Source organism: Phyllostomus hastatus, unplaced genomic scaffold, assembly GCF_019186645.2.
Source record: "Phyllostomus hastatus isolate PE091 unplaced genomic scaffold, TTU_PhHast_1.1 phas_scaffold_93, whole genome shotgun sequence".
In the NCBI taxonomy this organism is placed as follows: Eukaryota; Metazoa; Chordata; class Mammalia; order Chiroptera; family Phyllostomidae; genus Phyllostomus; species Phyllostomus hastatus.
In genome coordinates this window covers 39,134,345-39,153,339 of record NW_025334042.1, presented here as the reverse complement: position 1 = coordinate 39,153,339, position 18,995 = coordinate 39,134,345, and the positions used below count along the sequence as shown (strand labels likewise).

At 38.3% G+C, this 18,995-nt stretch overlaps 1 protein-coding gene across 4 annotated transcripts in view; it reads right to left on the bottom strand.

The window, feature by feature from the left end:
* ABCC9 (ATP binding cassette subfamily C member 9) overlaps positions 1 to 18,995 on the bottom strand; it is a 114,847-nt gene that overhangs the window by 14,205 nt on the left and 81,647 nt on the right. For all 4 annotated transcript variants that reach the window (XM_045829307.1, XM_045829308.1, XM_045829310.1 and 1 more), the window contains 6 exons: positions 17,992 to 18,084; positions 13,276 to 13,378; positions 3,170 to 3,271; positions 2,316 to 2,436; positions 925 to 1,055; positions 95 to 173 (listed from right to left, as the gene is read on the bottom strand). In XM_045829307.1, coding sequence (XP_045685263.1) covers positions 95 to 173; positions 925 to 1,055; positions 2,316 to 2,436; positions 3,170 to 3,271; positions 13,276 to 13,378; positions 17,992 to 18,084 — 629 coding nt within the window. The remainder of the gene's footprint in view (positions 1 to 94; positions 174 to 924; positions 1,056 to 2,315; positions 2,437 to 3,169; positions 3,272 to 13,275; positions 13,379 to 17,991; positions 18,085 to 18,995) is intronic.

Here is an 18,995-nt window from a genome sequence, read left to right as displayed (position 1 = left end):
GGGTTTTTATTTATATAGAATTAGGTACATTGATGTTGCATTTTCTAAGGGAGAGGATCACACGACTAATGGAAAACTTTGGTTAGTAACTCACCATCAAATATGTCAACCATTCTGAAGAAAGCCAGAGATAATGACGACTTGCCACTGCCAGTGCGACCACATATGCCCACCTGAAAAAGCAACTGTCACTCAGAGAGGATGACAGACTCAGACAAATGATGAAAGATGGGAAAAAAGTATGTTTGACTTGGACAAGACACCACAGTGAAACCACAATTCTATTTAAATACTTACATTAACATCACCATTCTCTTTATAGGTCTCTGTTATCAATGGTCATTATTAAGATGAAAACATGGAGTTCTCACCAAATCATCAGTAATTCCATTCCAACTCTTTTTAAAATTTTTATGTGATTGTGTTGTTTTTCTTTGTGGTTTAACTTTTGAATTAGTCATATGTTAGTCTAATGAATATTTATTTTTTCCTAGAAGTGATCTTATAACAAAAAGTAGAACAAGTCCTTTTTATCCCTGTATGCTTGCTCTTTTTAAAATAACTAAAACAAATCATTTGGGACTAGAGCTAGTCCAAATGCAAAAGTTCTCAAGAGGATGTCTGGTATGGCTAGAACCACTGACAGAAATTTTTAAGAACACACCTATTTTTGAATTTCCTTTCATTTGAATTGCGATTCAGAGGAGACTAATGAATGGCAATATAACAGAAAAGATATATTTTATTCTGATCCTATCCCTCCTATTTTCTTTTATGCAGATAGTTTCACCTGTAAAGTACACAGAATATTATGTAAGCCAAGTGAGAATATACTTGGCTGGAATGTCTGAAGACCTCCGGAGATAATAGAGTGTCCATCAAAGAGTTTGTATGAAATAAATCAAATGTCAGTGAATTCCGCACCTTTTGCCCAGGTTTGATGTAAGCCTTAACGTGCTTAAGAACAGGTTTCAGATTATTTTCATATCTCACACACAGATCATGAATCTTGATCTCCCCTTCCTGTGGCCAGTGTTCTGGAACTTGAGAAGGATCTGCGGCAGAAAGAAGTGGAGGGGATGACAGAAACAGGGTGAGGGAGAGGGTGAGGGAGAGACAGAGAGAGAGAGAGCATTATACACATTTATACAGATGAACACAATTTTTTCCTTAATTTTAAACTAATATTGAACTAAATTCTGTGGTTTTTAAATTAAAATTACATAAGAGGAAAGGCTTCTGGATTAAGAACTTTTAAAATAGTGTTTTATTTGTTTATTTTTGAAGCATTCAACAGCCTCCTGTCTCTTCATCATCCATCACTCAATTCTACTGAAGACAGTTCATCTGTGAATTGATTCATTTGTTCAGTTGGTTGCTCATCAAACATTTGAATGCCTAAAATGTGAGGGTGTTGTACAAGGTGTTGGAGATATGGAGATGAAAGACATGCTTCCAGGTGCTCACTGTGTCCTGGGGGCAGCACACAAGTAAGTCAGCATCTCCAGTACTGCATGGAGAGACGCAAGAGGAGGCCAACCCAAGGTGTTCTGGGAGCACAGGAAGTGGCATCCTGTCCAGAAGGGCTTCAAAAGGAAGTTGTATGTGAGATGAATGATAAAGGATATGTGATGGGAAAATTTGTTTCAAATATACCTCATATGTACATTGAGAGGGAGAAGAACAAAAATAAAAGGAAAGGATAGCCCATTGACATGGCCAGAGTAAAAGATACATGGATAGATGATGAGAGGTGAGACTAGTTAGGTGGGCATGGATTGACTAATGAAGGGTCTGGCGGTCCATATAGCTAAGTTACCTGGATCTTGTTTTTGAAAACCTGAATAGCTGTTGGAGGATTCAAAGAGACTTTGCCTGAATGGATTTTAAGCATGAGACTTGCACTTACAAAAGATTATTCCATCCTCAGTATTGAATTTCCTACCAATTTAATTCCAGCAAAGCTGAGAATCTCAGTCAATATTATAAGATCCATGTTTCTTGACATCTAAGTTAATAAGGTCTTAAGAAAGAAAATATGGTAGTGTATGGTTTAGGTTGGCAACTAATGTAATAAAGCCCAAATGTATGATTCTCTTTAACTATTACTAAGTAATATTTATTTGGACTCTGATTGTATCCAAGACTTTTCAGGCCTAGGAAGCCTTATCATCCCATGTGCACCTAATCAAGTAAAGTCAAGAAGAGAGGCAATTATCTGGATACTGAAATGGAAAACAAAAGCAAAAATGTTTGATACAATATTTGAATAATATACATATTTAAGTGAAACAAAATAATATTCTGAGCAATACCCATGGTGCCTTCATAGTTCTCAGACTCCATAGTCAAGAAACTGTTCACTTTCTTCACTGCCCCCATCTGGACCTCCAGGTCAGCCAGGTTCCTCACCACCCAGTTCAAATAATTGGTTATCTGCATTAGATAACAACAACAACAAAAATTAACCCACTTTCAATAAAGTGTCAATTTTTGCAGTCCCTGGATGTTTGGAGATAGAATGACTTGGACAGTGAGTGTACATCGTGCTGTATAATTCATAAGGGCTGCAGGATATCAGAGACCAGAGAGGATGTCACGGGATAAAGTTGTCAAAGAAGGTGGCTGTCTGTTCTTCAAGAGTCCGCAAATGTCTCTGTTTTGTGAAGGCCTGATTTCCCTACACAATGGATGTACCTCTGGTTTGTACTTATCTCAATGTTCACATTCATTGTAGTGTTGCTAAATAGGTTGTGAGCAACTCAGGGCATGGATCCCAAGGAGTCCTGGTGGGGGGGTGGTGTTCTGTTCATAGGGTTTGAGGAGGTTCCAAACATTGGTTTATAGATTTGGGTGGTGAACATACAGTATACAGATGATGTATTGTAGAACTGTACACCTGAAACCTGTATAACTTTATTAAGCAACATCATGCCAATACAATAAACAAATAAATAGAAAAAATAAAATAAAAATTGGTTCACAATATTAGAAATAAATCCATGCTGTTCTAAAATATTGGTGTAGGCCCAAATCTGCTAGTATTTGTAAGACGTCAGCTTGTTATGAATTCAAAGTTATCCTCTAACGTCCATGAATAAGAGTTGATAATAGCTAAGAAAAATACCTCCAACACTGCCCAGAAAGAGAGATTTTCATCTGTACTTACTGTGAGTGCATAGAGAAGACCTAAGCCCACCAATCCAGAATTGGAAGACCCACTAATGCATGCAATAGATGCAGTGAGAACAATGCAAGCTCCAAGGTAATCCTAAAAAGGATCAAGAAAAAATATTAAAATATTTTTCTCAACTTCTTAAACCAAAGCTCCCAATCAACTTAGGTAATCACCAAAATACACATCACTCCTCTGTGTCCTGGTAAGAGGAAGGCTACCTACATTCTCAAAAATTGCAACTACAATATTTGGGCTGAAATGGGAATGATGCAATACTATTTCAGAGTATCCATGCAGATATTGGTTCAGAGAAGTTAAATGGTTTGCCAGAAATTAAGCTGCAAATTTGTGGCACAACCAGGGGCAGATATATAGTTCCCTTTTTCTTCTTTTTTTTTTCCCTTTCTACTTTATTTTGTTTCTGGACAAGCAATTATTTCTGAACTTGATCTTCTACTGTAAATTTCATGTGTGTGTATGTCAGAGCCGCGATTAGCTCCCTTCTGTGCTAAGTCCTCTGTAGAAATTTGCCTCTGGTTAACTTGCTGGAATTCATATCTGAATTTTTTTGTCAACTATCTGGACTCAGAGTCTGGGACATTAAATCTCCAGATTATGTGTAAATAAGAGTAAGGATTATATTTTCTCATAAATGAGAAGTGTGGACATGTCTTAGAGTATCTGAATTGTCTATGACTCAATGAGAAACCCTTTTGCGAAAGTTGAAAAATTCATTAAGGCCCGCTTTAAACTCAACTGAGAGGCCACATGTGTCCATTTGCTAACACCCTCTTCCTTTCCTACTTCTCAGTATTCTTAGTATTCTCAACATTCAAAAAAACCTTAAAACATATCATGCTAATGTGTCACACATCCCAGGAGAAGGTTCAACATTCATTTATTTATTCATTCATACATACATCCTTTTAAAAGTATATGCTAGTTCATATAACTTGCCTTCCTATTGTACTTAAAATAAATTCTGACTTGGATGAATTACAAAGCCTTATATGGTGTGAAGTCTGGATTTTAGATCCTGCCTACTCTAACCATGTCTGAGAATCAGCTTCTGCTTCTTCACCCTGTTCAAACCATGCTGGTGTTCCTGTTCTTAGCATTAAACAGTCCCCAAACGGCATCACACATGTTAAAAGCCCATGATACCAGATATCAAACCTAGACTTAATACCTGATCTAACTGCAGTTTCAACCTCTTCCAGAAACATAATCTTAATCAACCTGTCTGGAATTTTCTGATCAAGCACTGGCAGGGTAATGTGTCCGAAGGGTCCCTTCCATCACACTCCCCCACCCCCAATAAAAAGCAGAGTCGATATACATGATAAAACCCCTTCACATTCCTGTTCTATTCCTCTCAGAGGAAAGATATCCTGGGACCAGGAAGAATCCTTTCTTTTGTTAATAGCTCCCTTGCCCCCACTCGTCTTCCTATAACACCCTTCCATTTTATATACAATTCCTGAGTGCCCTCCTGGTTGCTAGATGGGATACTGCCTGATCAATGAACGAATTAATAAAGCCAATTAGATCTTCAAATTTACTCCACTGAATTTGGGACTTTAACATCAGGAACATACCAACTTTGTTTCTGCCAGTGACTCTCTGCCTGAAGTGTTGGTGCCACAGGTCTCTGAACCCTGGCTCTTTGTCATCATCTAAGGGTCAACCTGAATGTCACCTGTTTGGAGAAGCCTTCTTTTCTTGGCCCCACTCCCAGTGCTGAAGCTGTTCTCTATCCCACTGCCTCGTTTTATTCCACTGCACACATTTAGAGCTATCTGAAAGGATGGCATCTGCTTATTTGTCTACGTGCTATTGTTTAGCCAGTCTCCTTAGAATTTAAGTTCCAGGAGGACAGAGCCTTGTTTGAATCTTCATGATTATCTCTAGCACCAGTAATAACGCTAAGTACACTGTAAAGCTTCAATAATACCTTATGGAATAAATGACCAGAGAAATTCATCCCTTCCTAAAACTCACTGAATTTTTATATGAGCCAAATGTCTTCTAAATCAACACTTTTGAATATTTTTAGGATTCTCATGAATTATTTAATTCTCCACCAATCTCTCTTCCAGACTTTAAGAGCTGAACATGTAAAAACAGTATGGTGAGAAGTCCAATACAAAGTGTTATGATACTTCACTCTCCCACTTTGTATTGTAAGATGATTGTTTCCTAAAATGTTTTGCTATGCATAAGTGTCAGGGGTTCTTTGCTTTCCTAAGGTGAAATGCACTCTTACTTTAAGCCATGAATGTCATCATTCAGTTCCAAATGATTATTAATTTTTTTTACTATTTCAATCGTGGAGGAAAAATTCATAAAGTTCTGTGTTCTGTGTTATAAAGAACCGATCTGAACAGGACTAGAAGAGAATATGGCCACATTTAATATACTAAACAACAAAGTAAATGAAAATTAGGTTGCAGGCTCACTACAAGGAAAATGAAAACCACTATGCACTCAACCTCTTTCTTTTTCTCCCTGTTAAATTTCATTTACCATGGAATATTTACATCCTGGATTCATCAGTTATGTAGAACTAAATCATAGATTCAATTAGATGATAACTCTAACTATTTTCTGATGAATTAAAATGGTAATTCTGGTAGCAGTTTGGTAGCCTTAGCTTTATCCTAGCAATAGAGTCAGTAAGAGAACTAAAAATAGATGAAGGGAGTAAAGGAAAAAGGCTGATCAACAGAGTAATGCATGTATACTTTCTAGGTCTCTTCCACAGGGCTACTGTTTTCAAAATTACTTGTAAAGTTTTCAATATGGTAATCAGACATTATTGTTCCAATAGTTGAATAAATAAAATATGCCAAAATTGACATATAAAGATAATGTAGAGGGATGATGGTTTTTATACTTCAACCATAAGGCTAAACTTTTTTTATTGTTGTCCAAGTACTTTTTGAAATATATACATTTGTAGCAATTTTTTTTCAGGGGAAACACACCTATTTCAAAATCTCAGTCTACTAAATAGATATGAGAGCTTAAAAACCAATAAGTCGGGAACACTTCCGGCAAGATGGAGGAATAGGTGGACACACCGTACCTCCTCGCACAACCAAGATTAGAACAACAATAATTTACAGATAGAGTAACACTCAGAACTGATAGAGAATTTATCTGAATAGAAGTTGGACAGCCAAGAAGTTGAAGTAGACCCGTACATCCAGACCGGTAGGAGATGACGAGCCGGGCGGGCGCGGGGCTGGCGTGGGTCAGCGGCGCGCGGAGGTCGGGGAAAATTTGGCACGAAATCGGTGCGACAGCTATCTGGGGCGCAAGAATGCAGCAGTGATCCCTGAGTACGCAAGGTGCGGCTGGCGGACCCAGTGAGGCAGCGATTGTGGACCAGGGCAGAGCTTGCAGCCCAGGATCCCAGAGAAGGGTCTGAGCAACCCTGAGTGAGGGTCAGGAGTTCCGTTCTTTTGATCCCAGGAGAACGGAACTACCGCCATTGTTCCCTCCCGTCCCTGCTCCCGCCCCTGCCCCCACATATAACGTCACAATCTAGCGACAATCTCCCGCCCAGCCTCGGTGAACACCTAAGTCTCCGCCCCCCACCATAACAAGAGCGACCAGACAAGTAAAAAAAAAAAGAGAGACAGGGAAAGACATAAGACATGTTTCCAACAGAACAGATCAGTCCCCCAGGACTCATCCTTTTGAGTGACTAAGAAATAGCCAATCTATCAGATGCACAGTTCAAAACACTGGTGATCAGAAAGCTCACAGAATTGGTTGATTTTGGGCGCAATTTAGATGAAAGGATGCAGGTTACCATAAAAGAGATGCAGGAAGATATGCGGAGGAGAGCCAATAGTGAAAGGAAGGAATCTGAGTCTCAAAACAATACAGTGGACCAGAAGGAAGATAGAATCAATCAAGCAGGAAAGCATGATAAGAATTCAAAAAATCAAGGAAAAGCTTAAGAGCATCCAGGACACCTTTAAACGTTCCAACATCCGAATTATAGGGGTACCAGAATGGGAAGGGGAAAAGCAACAAATTGAGCATGTATTTGAACAAATAATAAAGGAGAACTTCCCCAATCCGGCAAAGGGAACAGTCTTCCAAGAAATCCAAGAAGCTCAGAGAGCCCCCAAAGAAGTTGGACCCAAGAAGAAACACACCAAGGCACATCATAATTACATTAGCCAAGGTAAAAATGAAGGAGAGAATCCTAGAAGCAGCAAGAGATAAGGGGACAGTCACCTACAAAGGAGTTCCCATCAGACTGTCAGCTGATTTCTCCAAAGAGACCTTACAGGCAAGAAAGGGCTGGAAAGAAATATTTTCCAAGTCATGAAAGACAAGGACCAAGTCATGAAAGACAAGGACCTACATCCCAGATTGCTCTATCCAGCAAAGCTCTCATTTAGAATGGAAGGGAAGATAAAGTGCTTTTCAGATAAGGTCAAGTTAAAGGAGTTCATCATCACCAAGCCCTTATTTTATGAAATGCTAAAGGGACTTATCTAAGAAAAGAAGATAAAGAAAAGACATGTATAGTAAAAGGACAGCAAACTCACAATTATTAACAACCACACCAAAAACAAAACCAAAAGAAACTAAGTAAACAACTAGAACAGGAACAGAACCACAGAAATGGAGGGCACATGGAGGGCTAGCAGCAGGGGGGTGGGAGGAGGAGGGAGGGGGAAAAGGTATAGAGAATAATAGCCCTGGCTGGCATAGCTCAGTGGATTGAGCGCGGGCTGGGAACCAAAGTGTCCCAGGTTCGATTCCCAGCCAGGGTACATGTCTGGGTTGCAGGCCATAACTCCCAGCAACTGCACATTGATCTCTCTCTCTCTCTCTCTCTCTCTCCCCCCTCCCTTCCCTCTCTAAAAATAAATAAACAGAATCTTAAAAAAAAAGGTATAGAGAATAAGTAGCATAGAATGTAGGTTGAAAATAGATAGGGGGAGGGCAAGAATAGTACTGGAAATGTAGAAGCTAAAGAACTCATAAGTATGACACATGGACATGAACTAAAGGGGGGGACGTGGGTGGGAAATGGGTTACAGGGTGGAGGGGAGAGAAGGGGGAAATGGGACAACTGTAATAGCATAATCAATAAAATATATTTAAAAAACCCCAATAAATCTGTAGTTTAATATCTGTACCAGAGTTATTTTACTTAGCAAAAACCTTCTTTGTCTTTTTTTTTAGAAAGTGTTGTTCATGTTGTCTTTTAGTTATACCAACTAGATACTTTTCTGTTCACTTCTGAATTATTACCGCTGCTCGAAAAATTTTTTTCTAAGCCAATGGAAATTTTTTGGAGGCATTTGATAAGAATTTCACCTTGATCTGCATAACAGAGGAAGCTCTTTCATGCACAATATTTATCAAAACACTTTACAGCAAAATCATTAAATTCCAATCACTTCTCTTCAAACACTACAGGAGTATAAAAGTGTGAAATTGATAGACAATGTAAGAGCTTTCATTAACTTTCCATTTTCCACTTCTTTAACATTAAACTTACCAAGTTTAATGAATTACCAAATGACCCTATAATTATACCTCCTTTCCTTTCTTCATAAATATTTCCACAGTAAAATGGCTTAAAGGCAATAGATTTAAAAAAGGGAAGCAGATGGTCTGAAAAACTCACACACAGGAGAGCAAATACTTAGGGATCACTAGCAACATTTATTCTACTGCTAAGGCTTTTCACATCCTAACCAATCAATTCAATGGGGGGGAAAAAGACACCTGTGCTCAAAACAGTACAATAGAATGAGAGAATGAGATTCAATTTAGAAAATAGAAGTTGCTCCATATGTGAATCACCCACTGTCAGTGAGAGCCCTCTCACAGAACATTTTATCGGGTAGAACAGACTTGTAGATACTTAACAGCAACATAGTCTCTTTCCTTCACATAGCCCTCAGAAGACTCTGCTACTGCTGAGTGCCTGGAAGACTACATTAGGTCCTCACAATTACAGCATCTGGGCACACCTGTTTATCACGGACTTAGGAGCACAGGAGAAGGCTGTATGCTGTTTCACAAAACAAACTCTTGTGCTAGACTTGTGCAAGCTCACCCTGAAGACTATTTCACTTTAGCCTGTTGATTCCGAAGACTTTGTTTTTGGCTTCCTGATGTGAATTTTCTTTTATCCTCTCGCCACACAGCAAGACAAAGCCTTGGAAAGACAGCCATTAGATAGAGTTACACAATTTTTGCAAATGGAAACACCAATGCCAAAGAACTGGAACTGTTTAGTGCAGAGGGATGAAGAGAAAACTCTGTGCCGAAGAAAAGAACGTAAGCAGCATTTAAAGGTTAGGACGTAGTGACACACTACACACAACTGGGACCCACTTCACTTGGCACCCAGAGGAAAAACACTCCTGTCTGTTGCCAGAGCAACCTGGGTGGTCACAGTCTAGCTACTTTCCAACACGCCAAATTATTTTATTCTCCTCACTCTTGTGCGGTTTTGATTTGAATGTGTTTTGACCTTTATTTTTTTTCCCCAATTCAAAATAAACATGGTGGGAAGGGCTAAATATTCCATAGGGAAAACTATGTATCCAGAGAAAGGGGATAGCTTGTGACTGTCCTTACTCTTACTTAACAGGGCCGGAACAGAAGTGAAAGCCATGTGTTAAAAATAAATAAATAAATTAGATCATAAATGAAAATTAGATGGGTTTCTGGGGTCTTCCTAAATTCAACAAGAGGTATCTTTACTCTGCTTTCCCTTCCTCTCTTCTCCTTGAGATTTTTCTGTCCATTGAACTCAGTGGTATTGCTCTGGAAAGTTAGAATTGGGAATGAAGAGAAAAACAGCCACAGAAAGCTATAATAAGTTTTCTCCTTTCCTTCATTAAGGTGATGAGTCTATGAGTTAGAGTTGGTGCAATCCCCAGATCCGTGTCAGAAAGCCCTGCCTCTTCTGATGTATGTCCAATGCCTCTGCGCTCCTCGTGCCATTTTAGTTGTGCTCTGGCAACTCCAAGAATATTTGCTATAAGCAGATATTTTTGTTAATGTACTGGCAAATGGGGCTGTGCTAATATTGTGGATAAGATCAATGCAGATTCATGGGGCCAAATAAAAGTTTTCATTATTTATTTTTTTAAAACAACAACTTACAAGGCAGACTATGCCCAGCTGTGGGGGTCAGAAAGCAGTTCACACCCGAGTCTCTAAGGTCCTGTATCTCAGCATTCATATTTCTGACACAAGATTCATTTATTTCAAACTGAAATTGTATCTCCAGTGATATGACCATGTCCACAGGAACCACAAAGTCGTAATGAGATAATTTATGCATGTGTACTTGGGAGAAAGGTTCTTTCCTAACAGGACTCACCTACTGATTCAGCACTCCTGTGATGGCATATGTTCCTGGATTATAGGATTTATATCCAAGTAAATATTTTAATATTCTAATATTCCAATTATTCTCGTTCTATTGAAAACTCTCAATGCACTCAGCAGAAGAGAAAGAGAGAGAGTCTGAGTGGCTTTAAGTTGTATCTCGGGTGCCCTGGAGGTTTGTGCATGTGTGTGCCCGTGCTCTTACCTGCATGAACTTACTGACACACAAATACAATGTGGGAGTGGACAAGTGATACACAAAGGACTTGGGACCTTGATTTCTGTCAGCAGATATGCCCAAAACTTTGCAACAAATCAACAAGTTTCTTACCAAAATTCACCTTTATTCATCAGAAATAGAAGCAAAGCTTTTTTTTTTTTGGTATTAGTTTAAAGGAGAGTTCTGGTAATGAAACTAGCCAGCAAATCTTGAAAAGAGTATAATATATAGAAAACAAAGAAAAACCATAATACCAGTAACAGAATGAATGACAGATTGTGCTCTTCTTGTTGAAATATCAATATTTTCTTTAGGTTTCTACTAGTGGGACTACAATTCTTTCACATTCAGGTAGGTCTGACTGCTTTTTCCTGTGGGGGTTAGAGTTGTGGGTTGTAAGTCAAACTAAACTAACTCATTCTGAATCTGGCTGTCGTTCTAACTTTTCCTGACCTTTCCTTTCTTGGCAGCCTGAAGGCCGTAATATTCTGCATTCTGGCTATGAGAGCAGAACATATGGTTTGCTTGAAGATCCTTGTTAAACGCTTGTCCATTAACCTGACAGTAGGAAGTGCTGAAGAGCAGAAACAGGACTCAAGTCAGACACTCACCTCTAGTCCAAAGCAAACACACTTGCCCCCTAAAAACATACTTGATCTCCAAGTTTAGGGAAATTACATATAAAGGTAGCTACTTACACATTTCCCTTATGAATTTGAGATCTTTCATTAAGCTATTTCATCATTAATTCTATTATTCAGATATGATTTCTTTCTTAGAGAAAATAGATTTAAACAAATAAACAGAAGTTTTAAGCAAAGATGTAGGATCTGGCCAGGATCTAGAAATAATGTTTTGGTTTTGTTATAAATCCTAAGGAGCACTTCATCTACCTCTATGTTATCTTCAGGGAATTCAGAAGACATTTGCCCAACCCCACAGCTACCTGAAAGGAACTTCTTATCAACAACAAATGCTTCAATCTAAAATTTGAGAAATATAATAGCATTATGTTCTGAATTGTTTCCACATAATGACTAATACAGTGGTAGAGAATCTCTGTAAACTAGTGAGAAATCATGAAAACTAAATTTAACAGAGGGATCCAAGATTCCATATCAGTCTGTATTCATCCATCAACAGCTCAGATTTTAACTTTGGCTCCTTCATTTCAACTTTATCAAATTCCCTTTACCATTTACCATTTGTCTGTTGAGCTTTAAAAAAAGCCTGCATGTGATAGGGCTGCTTAACCAGCAGGTGGAAATGAGATTCTTACAATAATGCAGATAAACCTCCTTTTCCTTTTTACAAACTAATAGATAATTATTTTTTAAAAAGATTATAGACAAATCATTACCACCAAAATAGCTTATTTGAACTTCAGATACACAGACCAGTTTGCAAACTATGGTTGACCCCTGCACATCACAGGGGTTAGGGGTGCCAACCCTCCTCTGCAGAGTTGAAAAATATGTGTAACTTTTGACTCCCCCGAAACTTCACTACTAATAATCTACTGTTGACTGGAAGGAGCCTTACAAATAACATGAAGTCAGTTGACACATATTTTGTACATGTAGTATATACTGTGTTCTTACAGTAAAGTAAGCTAAATAAAATAAAATGCAATTTAAAAATCATAAGAAAATACACTTATAGTATTTATTGAAAAAAATCCACCCATGCAGTTCAAAGACATGCTGTTCTAGTATCAACTGTACATTTCCTTCCCTTCTGAAACTTGAGTCTCATCTATTTCCTACTCCATACTCCTGTTGGCTGGCTTATGAATCACTTTCAGGACAGGTACTATTTTCATTCATTCATCCCTCCAATCCTTTCCAAGACATTTGTTGAGCGCATTTGCTACTCAGTGAACTAGGGGATTTCTATTACTATTTTAATCCTAATATCCCCATGAGGTACATATTATTATTCCTATTTTATAGATGAGGAACTAGAACTCAAATAAAATTAATTAACTTGCCAGACCAAGTCTGTAAATGCCAATGCTTGTGCCTGTTCTCCCACTTCATATGGCAGACGGAAGCAATAGATGATTAATTAGAGTTTTTTACATTTTGTGTTAACATGATCCTCCACTGATTTAAAACATAAAAAGGTGCCATCTCTTCCAGGCCTGTCAAGCTGAGTGAAGGAAATGAGTACATCTGTTCACTTGTCAAACTTGCTCTTTTGGAAAAAAAATTGAAGTTATACAAATATTTGCCATTCCATTAACTTATGTAATCTAAAGACTAATGAACACAGGATGAAATTTTGCTTCTGGGGCTATTTGTCTTGCCATTAGCTAAAACATTGTGACAAATTTCATCTGCAACATAAACAAACCTGATCTATTTTTAAAGTCCAGAAAATGCAAAGTTAGTGCTGAATCTCAGTGGCAGACTAATTTTTACAACTGCCTCCCTCTTTGTATCAGGGCTCTTTTCTGTTTGGTTTCCATTTCGAAATCATGAAATGAACGTACCGTTCTGACCTCTAGCCATCTGTTGGCAGCTGAGAGAAATAAGTAGGCAATGTTGTTTGTGTCCGTCAGTTCCAGCATACGTTGCTTAAATCTGGTTTCGTGCCTGCAGAAAACAAAAATATTCTCATGTTAACCACAAAACAGGAGAAGTAATAGAAAACAGAAAAAATATAGTCACACTTACTACTACACTATTTACTCAACTGAGTGACAAACTAATGGGATGAGATGACTAGGGAATGACTCCTATTTCAAAATAAAGGCCAGCTGCTACTGCTCTGTGATATTCTCGGTAGAGACTGTGTGGTCCAGTGTTTCCTTCATTTCTCAGACCCCTGCTATGAAAAGGAATCTTTCTAATGACCAAGTCCTATTAGTGATCATTTCATAAATTTCCACATAATAATTGTAGCCATGGAAACAAGGTATGGCCTATGTTGCAAGGGTTTTACACAAACCAAAATAAGTTGTACAAAAATGCAAAAATCCCAACCTTCTTTTTATTGCACTTATTTTACTTTTCCAAATAGCACAGTTAGAGTCAGGGTGGGAGGTGCTGGATGAGAACTGGGGAAGATGGGAATCTATGCATTCGTATCAAGCAAATACATAATTTTAAATTTCTCCTTTTGCCTGGTGTTTGAGGGAACCAAAAAAGGAAACTGGGATGACACGAAAAACAAATGGGGTCTTGGAGATGTCTGATGTTCTCAGAGGAAATATGCAGTTTAAGTAAGATACCTATGCCTCAAAGTTCTAAACTATTTGTAAGGATGGCCATTGCATAGGAAGAACCTGTACCCTGTGTACTTATAGGATGTTATGACATGTACAGTTTAGAGATTAATCCTTGACCAAATCAAGGTCATTCCTGGTGACTAACATGATCAGACTCAATCCTGTGTAACTTTTGTTATAAAGGAAACAGCTACTAAAAATTGTATCCATTTGAACATATGAGCTACTCTCACAGCAACTTGAGCTACCTGGTGATGAATCTTTGTTAAATCACAAAAATAGACTCTTTCCATTTTTAAAATATTTTCCCTGAATAACAGAAACAATGGAAAGATGGATGATATAATCAAACAAACTGGTTTAATCCATTCAGAAACATTTAGCAAGAGCCAACTCTAAGTGACACATTGAAGGTTGGAGGAAATGCCAAATCAAAATGTGGTTCATTCACTCTCTGCCACCATAGCTGGTCTTACAGCGACCTCCTGTCTATGCATCATGTTTGCGAGGAAGAGCCAAACTTCATCTGACAGTTTGCCTGTGATTCTTGGTTGATAAAAGATTGCCTGCCCCAGGTCCCCCCAGATGTTCAAATCAATTTGTAAAACTTGATAACAAACCACTCCTATGCCGAAGACTGAAGAATCTGGGTGGGGCGTTCACTTGGCCCATGAAATCATCCATACAGGCCAATATAAAGCAGATACTTGATATCTATCCAATTGACCTGACCACTCCAACGTGCCAAACCAGATAAATCAGATAATTGAGTCAGACAGTAACATCTGATCTAAAACAATCAAAGGATTCTGCAGTCAGAGCCAAATAATTACCTCACTTTGAGTTATGCAGTCTTGACCCAAATGCCAGGCACAGAGGACCTGTGCTGAGCGGCAACACACCGAGGCAGGCCTGAGCCATCCCAGGAACGTGCCTACCCTCATGATTACCACTCTAGAGATGAATAGAATGGATACTCAAAAGGTAGGGTGGTTCACAGGATCATAAGATTGACTGAGATAGTGAATATGAACTGTAAAGAGAGATATCCATATAAGGGCCATTCTTCCTGAACTTGCAGAGGTAGGGAGATTTTCACTCATTTGTTCAGAAACATTTGGTGAGCACCAACTATAAGTGACACATCAGAATATACATATGAACAAGCCAGCTCACATAACTTCTGACTTCTGTCCTTGAGGAGCACACTCTTTGTGAGGGAGGTAAATGAGGCATTAATAAGCAAGGACAAGACAACCTGGAGGTTGTTAGAAGGGCCCTACGTACAAAACGCTACATGAACATAAAAGAAGGGGATGATTCCCACGGTCCAGAGGATTGGGATGGCGGGGACTGGGGTGGAGGGTGGGAGAGGAGAAGAAGCAAGCAAGGTTTCACGGAGGACTGGGAGGGCTGTCTGAGTGAAGTTTCGAGGGATGAGTTGTATTTTTCAGGTGAACAAGGGAGGACAAAGCATTGGAAGCAGGGGGAGCAACATGAGAAAAGGCACAGAAATAAGAAAACAACATTTTCAGGGCTTGAGGAAAGGTCCTTTCCTTACAGGAATGGTGATGGATAGACTGGAAATGTGGCCAGTAAGACTAAGGCCAGTGGACTACGTTGGAGATGAACATTAAACACTTAATTCTGAGAAAGTGTTTCATCTGGGACTCTTCTTACTCCTTCTTTAGTTTAGGGATATTGTTTCAGATACACTCTTCAAGAGTTTGTAAATGGAGTTGGCAACAGTCTGAAGCAGCAGTGAGAGGGGAGGGGTGGAAATGCAATGAACATTCTTTCTGTGTGTTTCTATTTGGCAAGAAACCTTCTGTTTTCCTAATGGAAACTTTGACACACTCTGTATCTTTTCATCCACATCCAGCTCATCTTCTGAACATTCTTAGACCTTTATTCTGTCAGACAAAAAATAATAGGAAAGGTCACTGAAATCTCAGTCTAATTTAACTGTGATACTTTCGTGGTAAAACTTCTTGAGGGAGTTGACTGCTGCGCATGAGTACACCACGAACTCTGAAGGCAGGGGAGGAGAGGCAGTCTAATCAGCAAATACTAACTTTCCAAAAGAGCTGAGGGCTCTCGGGACACTGGGTAGCTTGAAAAAAGGGAAGAAATGGACGGAAAAGAATGTGTTTGATTCTTCACCACAAGTACTGAACTTAAAGATTCTATCAGAGTTGTACTCATGGTGACAGGACCATCCCCACATTTTAAAACTTCCTTTGGTTTAACAATGCTGATATCTGCGGTATTTAATATTTACTTTAAAAAAATGAACCTGGGAAGATCTAAATCTGGACTAGTATGGTGCAGGTACTTTTACATAAAAGTTGGGACATCTTTTGTTCTTTCCAATCATAATTCAAGGCCTGAAGGTTAACAGGCACTGTATTGTGTTCTTCTAACAGCTACCTGGAATTTTGCTGATGTAAAATTAGGAATAGTCATGCTAAATTCTGTTCATGTATCTACTGAAGAAGGTAAATGAAAAATCTAAACAATGACTCCTGGTTAAGTTTCTCTTTCATTCTAAACTTCAAGATGATTTACCTGATTCTAGCCCTCCTCACTCTCAGAAAAAATCTCACCTTATTCTTCAGGGAGAAAACAGAGGCTGTTATATACTCAACCCACCACCTTCTTGCTGATCCACATCCAGCAAAAAGCTGATCCCATCAGGTTGCCTGAATCCAGTGATGGCCTGTCCCCGCCCCCATGCCACCCCACCCTTTCTCTTTACGGCATTTATCTGGGGTGGCAGCAAAAGGCCAAGTCTCTGTAGTCTTTATATAACCACAGTAAGGGCAGTACTTAGCACGTACTTTGACACTCAAAAAAATAACTCAAAAGGGCTTGTCTGGTGAAAAATGTAACCTTTAATACAGTGTACTTATGAGTACACTTGGTCATTGACGGCTACTATTAGAATATAAATTTTTTGTTAATATCCATATTCAATGTCAAGAAATAGTTTTGCCATCACCAGTAAAAGTCTGCACACTCTGATGGGAAGACACACAACTACAGGCAATATGGATGCTTCATGATGAAACCTATGTAGAATTATGTGGGAATTCTGTGCAGATACACACACACACACACACACACATAAATCTATGAATTCATAAATATAAATATATGAATATATGAATACTTATATAACATATAAATATATGTTACATAATATATAAATATACATAATATATAAATATATGAATACTTATAAAAAATAGAAGAAATTATATAAATATACATAATTTATATAAATTACACAAATATAATTTCTCAGGTTAGAAAAATCTCTGAAATCAATATCCATTTGCATTTAGGGTTGCAGAAAGATATAATACTTTGAGATGTCAATTTTTCAGATTAAATAAAATATTCAGTGATGCCACTTTTCTGATTTACTGAAACAGGGAAAACGAGGAAAGGTTTTTTATTTTTTGACTGTTGAGTAAACACTCTTTATCAAAAGCTTGGGTTATTACTCTGTTTCACAACATTAAAAACTGATTAATTAAGTCCTAAAATAATTCTAATATGATAGTTATTTTATTATTATTAATAAATGCATTTTAACTTATTTGTTGGGTGCTTCTTTGCTTATCACTGGTCACATGCATTATATCAGTTAGTTCAGTGATCCTAAGAAATGAAACTGACTTCCCTACTTCACAAATGAGGGCACTGAAACTAGGGAATTTAAAAGCCTCATCTAAATCATACAGCTAGTTATCTTTCCAATGCGGTATTTCATTCTTTCTTTATCCTAGTTAAAATTTCAGATGATTAAACACTATCTCTGATCACTTATTGCCTCATTTTCTTCTAATTTAAGACACTGTCATGCATACATGGTGGACATCCAAAAAATGGTAACAGTTGTCAGTTATTTATAAATAAATATTTGTGATGATGTAATTGCCTACTTAACAAAATGGAAACATAGGTACTCACCTAAATGCCCTAATGGTGGTGAGGCCTTCAGCTGTCTCTGAGAAGTGGCAAAGCAGAGGGAGCTGGGTGCTATCGTCAAGTTCCTGGAGGTCCCTAGAACAGAGAGAAGTGCAAAAATAAACTTCACATGCCTCCAAGCTCAAAGCCCACCATGTTTATTCTAAATTAAGGTTATTATTTATCATTATAATTATCCCTCTCCAGCAACCAATTAACAAAAACTTTAACAGCTTATAGTCCCAAAACGAAGAGAAACATGGGTATGTAATAAATATGGGCCCAAGCTGAATGTAAAGTGTTGTACAGAATGTCAGCTTTGTAGAACAGCTAAAGCAAACTCCTATGGAGACACAGAGGAATGACCAACTGAGCCATACATTGGAGATTGGTAATATTTTTTAGGAGGTGGCATTTATGCTAAACCTTAAGCATAAGGAGGGCCTCAACCAAACAGATAAGAAGTAGTGCATTCTAGCTAAGGGAACAGAAGAGTAAGCACAGAAGACTAAAGAACCTGGAAGTTCAATCAGTTTAATCTGGCTGGTGCCCAGAATCCTCTGGGGATATTGTAGTGGGAAAGGGCTTTATAAAAAAAATGGGTGAGACTAGGTTATGGAGGATCCTGGGTAGCTTGGAAAAATCCCTGACAACTAGAAATAAAATGATGAGAGCTGTGCTTAAGCAACAGAATTTGGGAGACAGTATAAAGGATGAAATAGAATGAGTGAGTTCCATAGTCTACATATAAGAGTTGTTTTTAAAGTTATGAATGGGTGTGATGCCCATTAGATTTAAAATAGCAGAGGACTGTAAGTAGGTCTACTAGAAGCAGCTGTCTAAACTGCTACAATCAAGTAATTGTAGCTAGGTGAACAAGGCAGAAGAGTCAAATATGGTTTGGCTGTGGCTTAGCAGACTTGGAAAATGGCAGTGCAACTCTCCAGGGTGGAGGACCCAGAATAAGATATTAGAAAAAAAGAACAACAGGATAGTAAGTTTGGCTT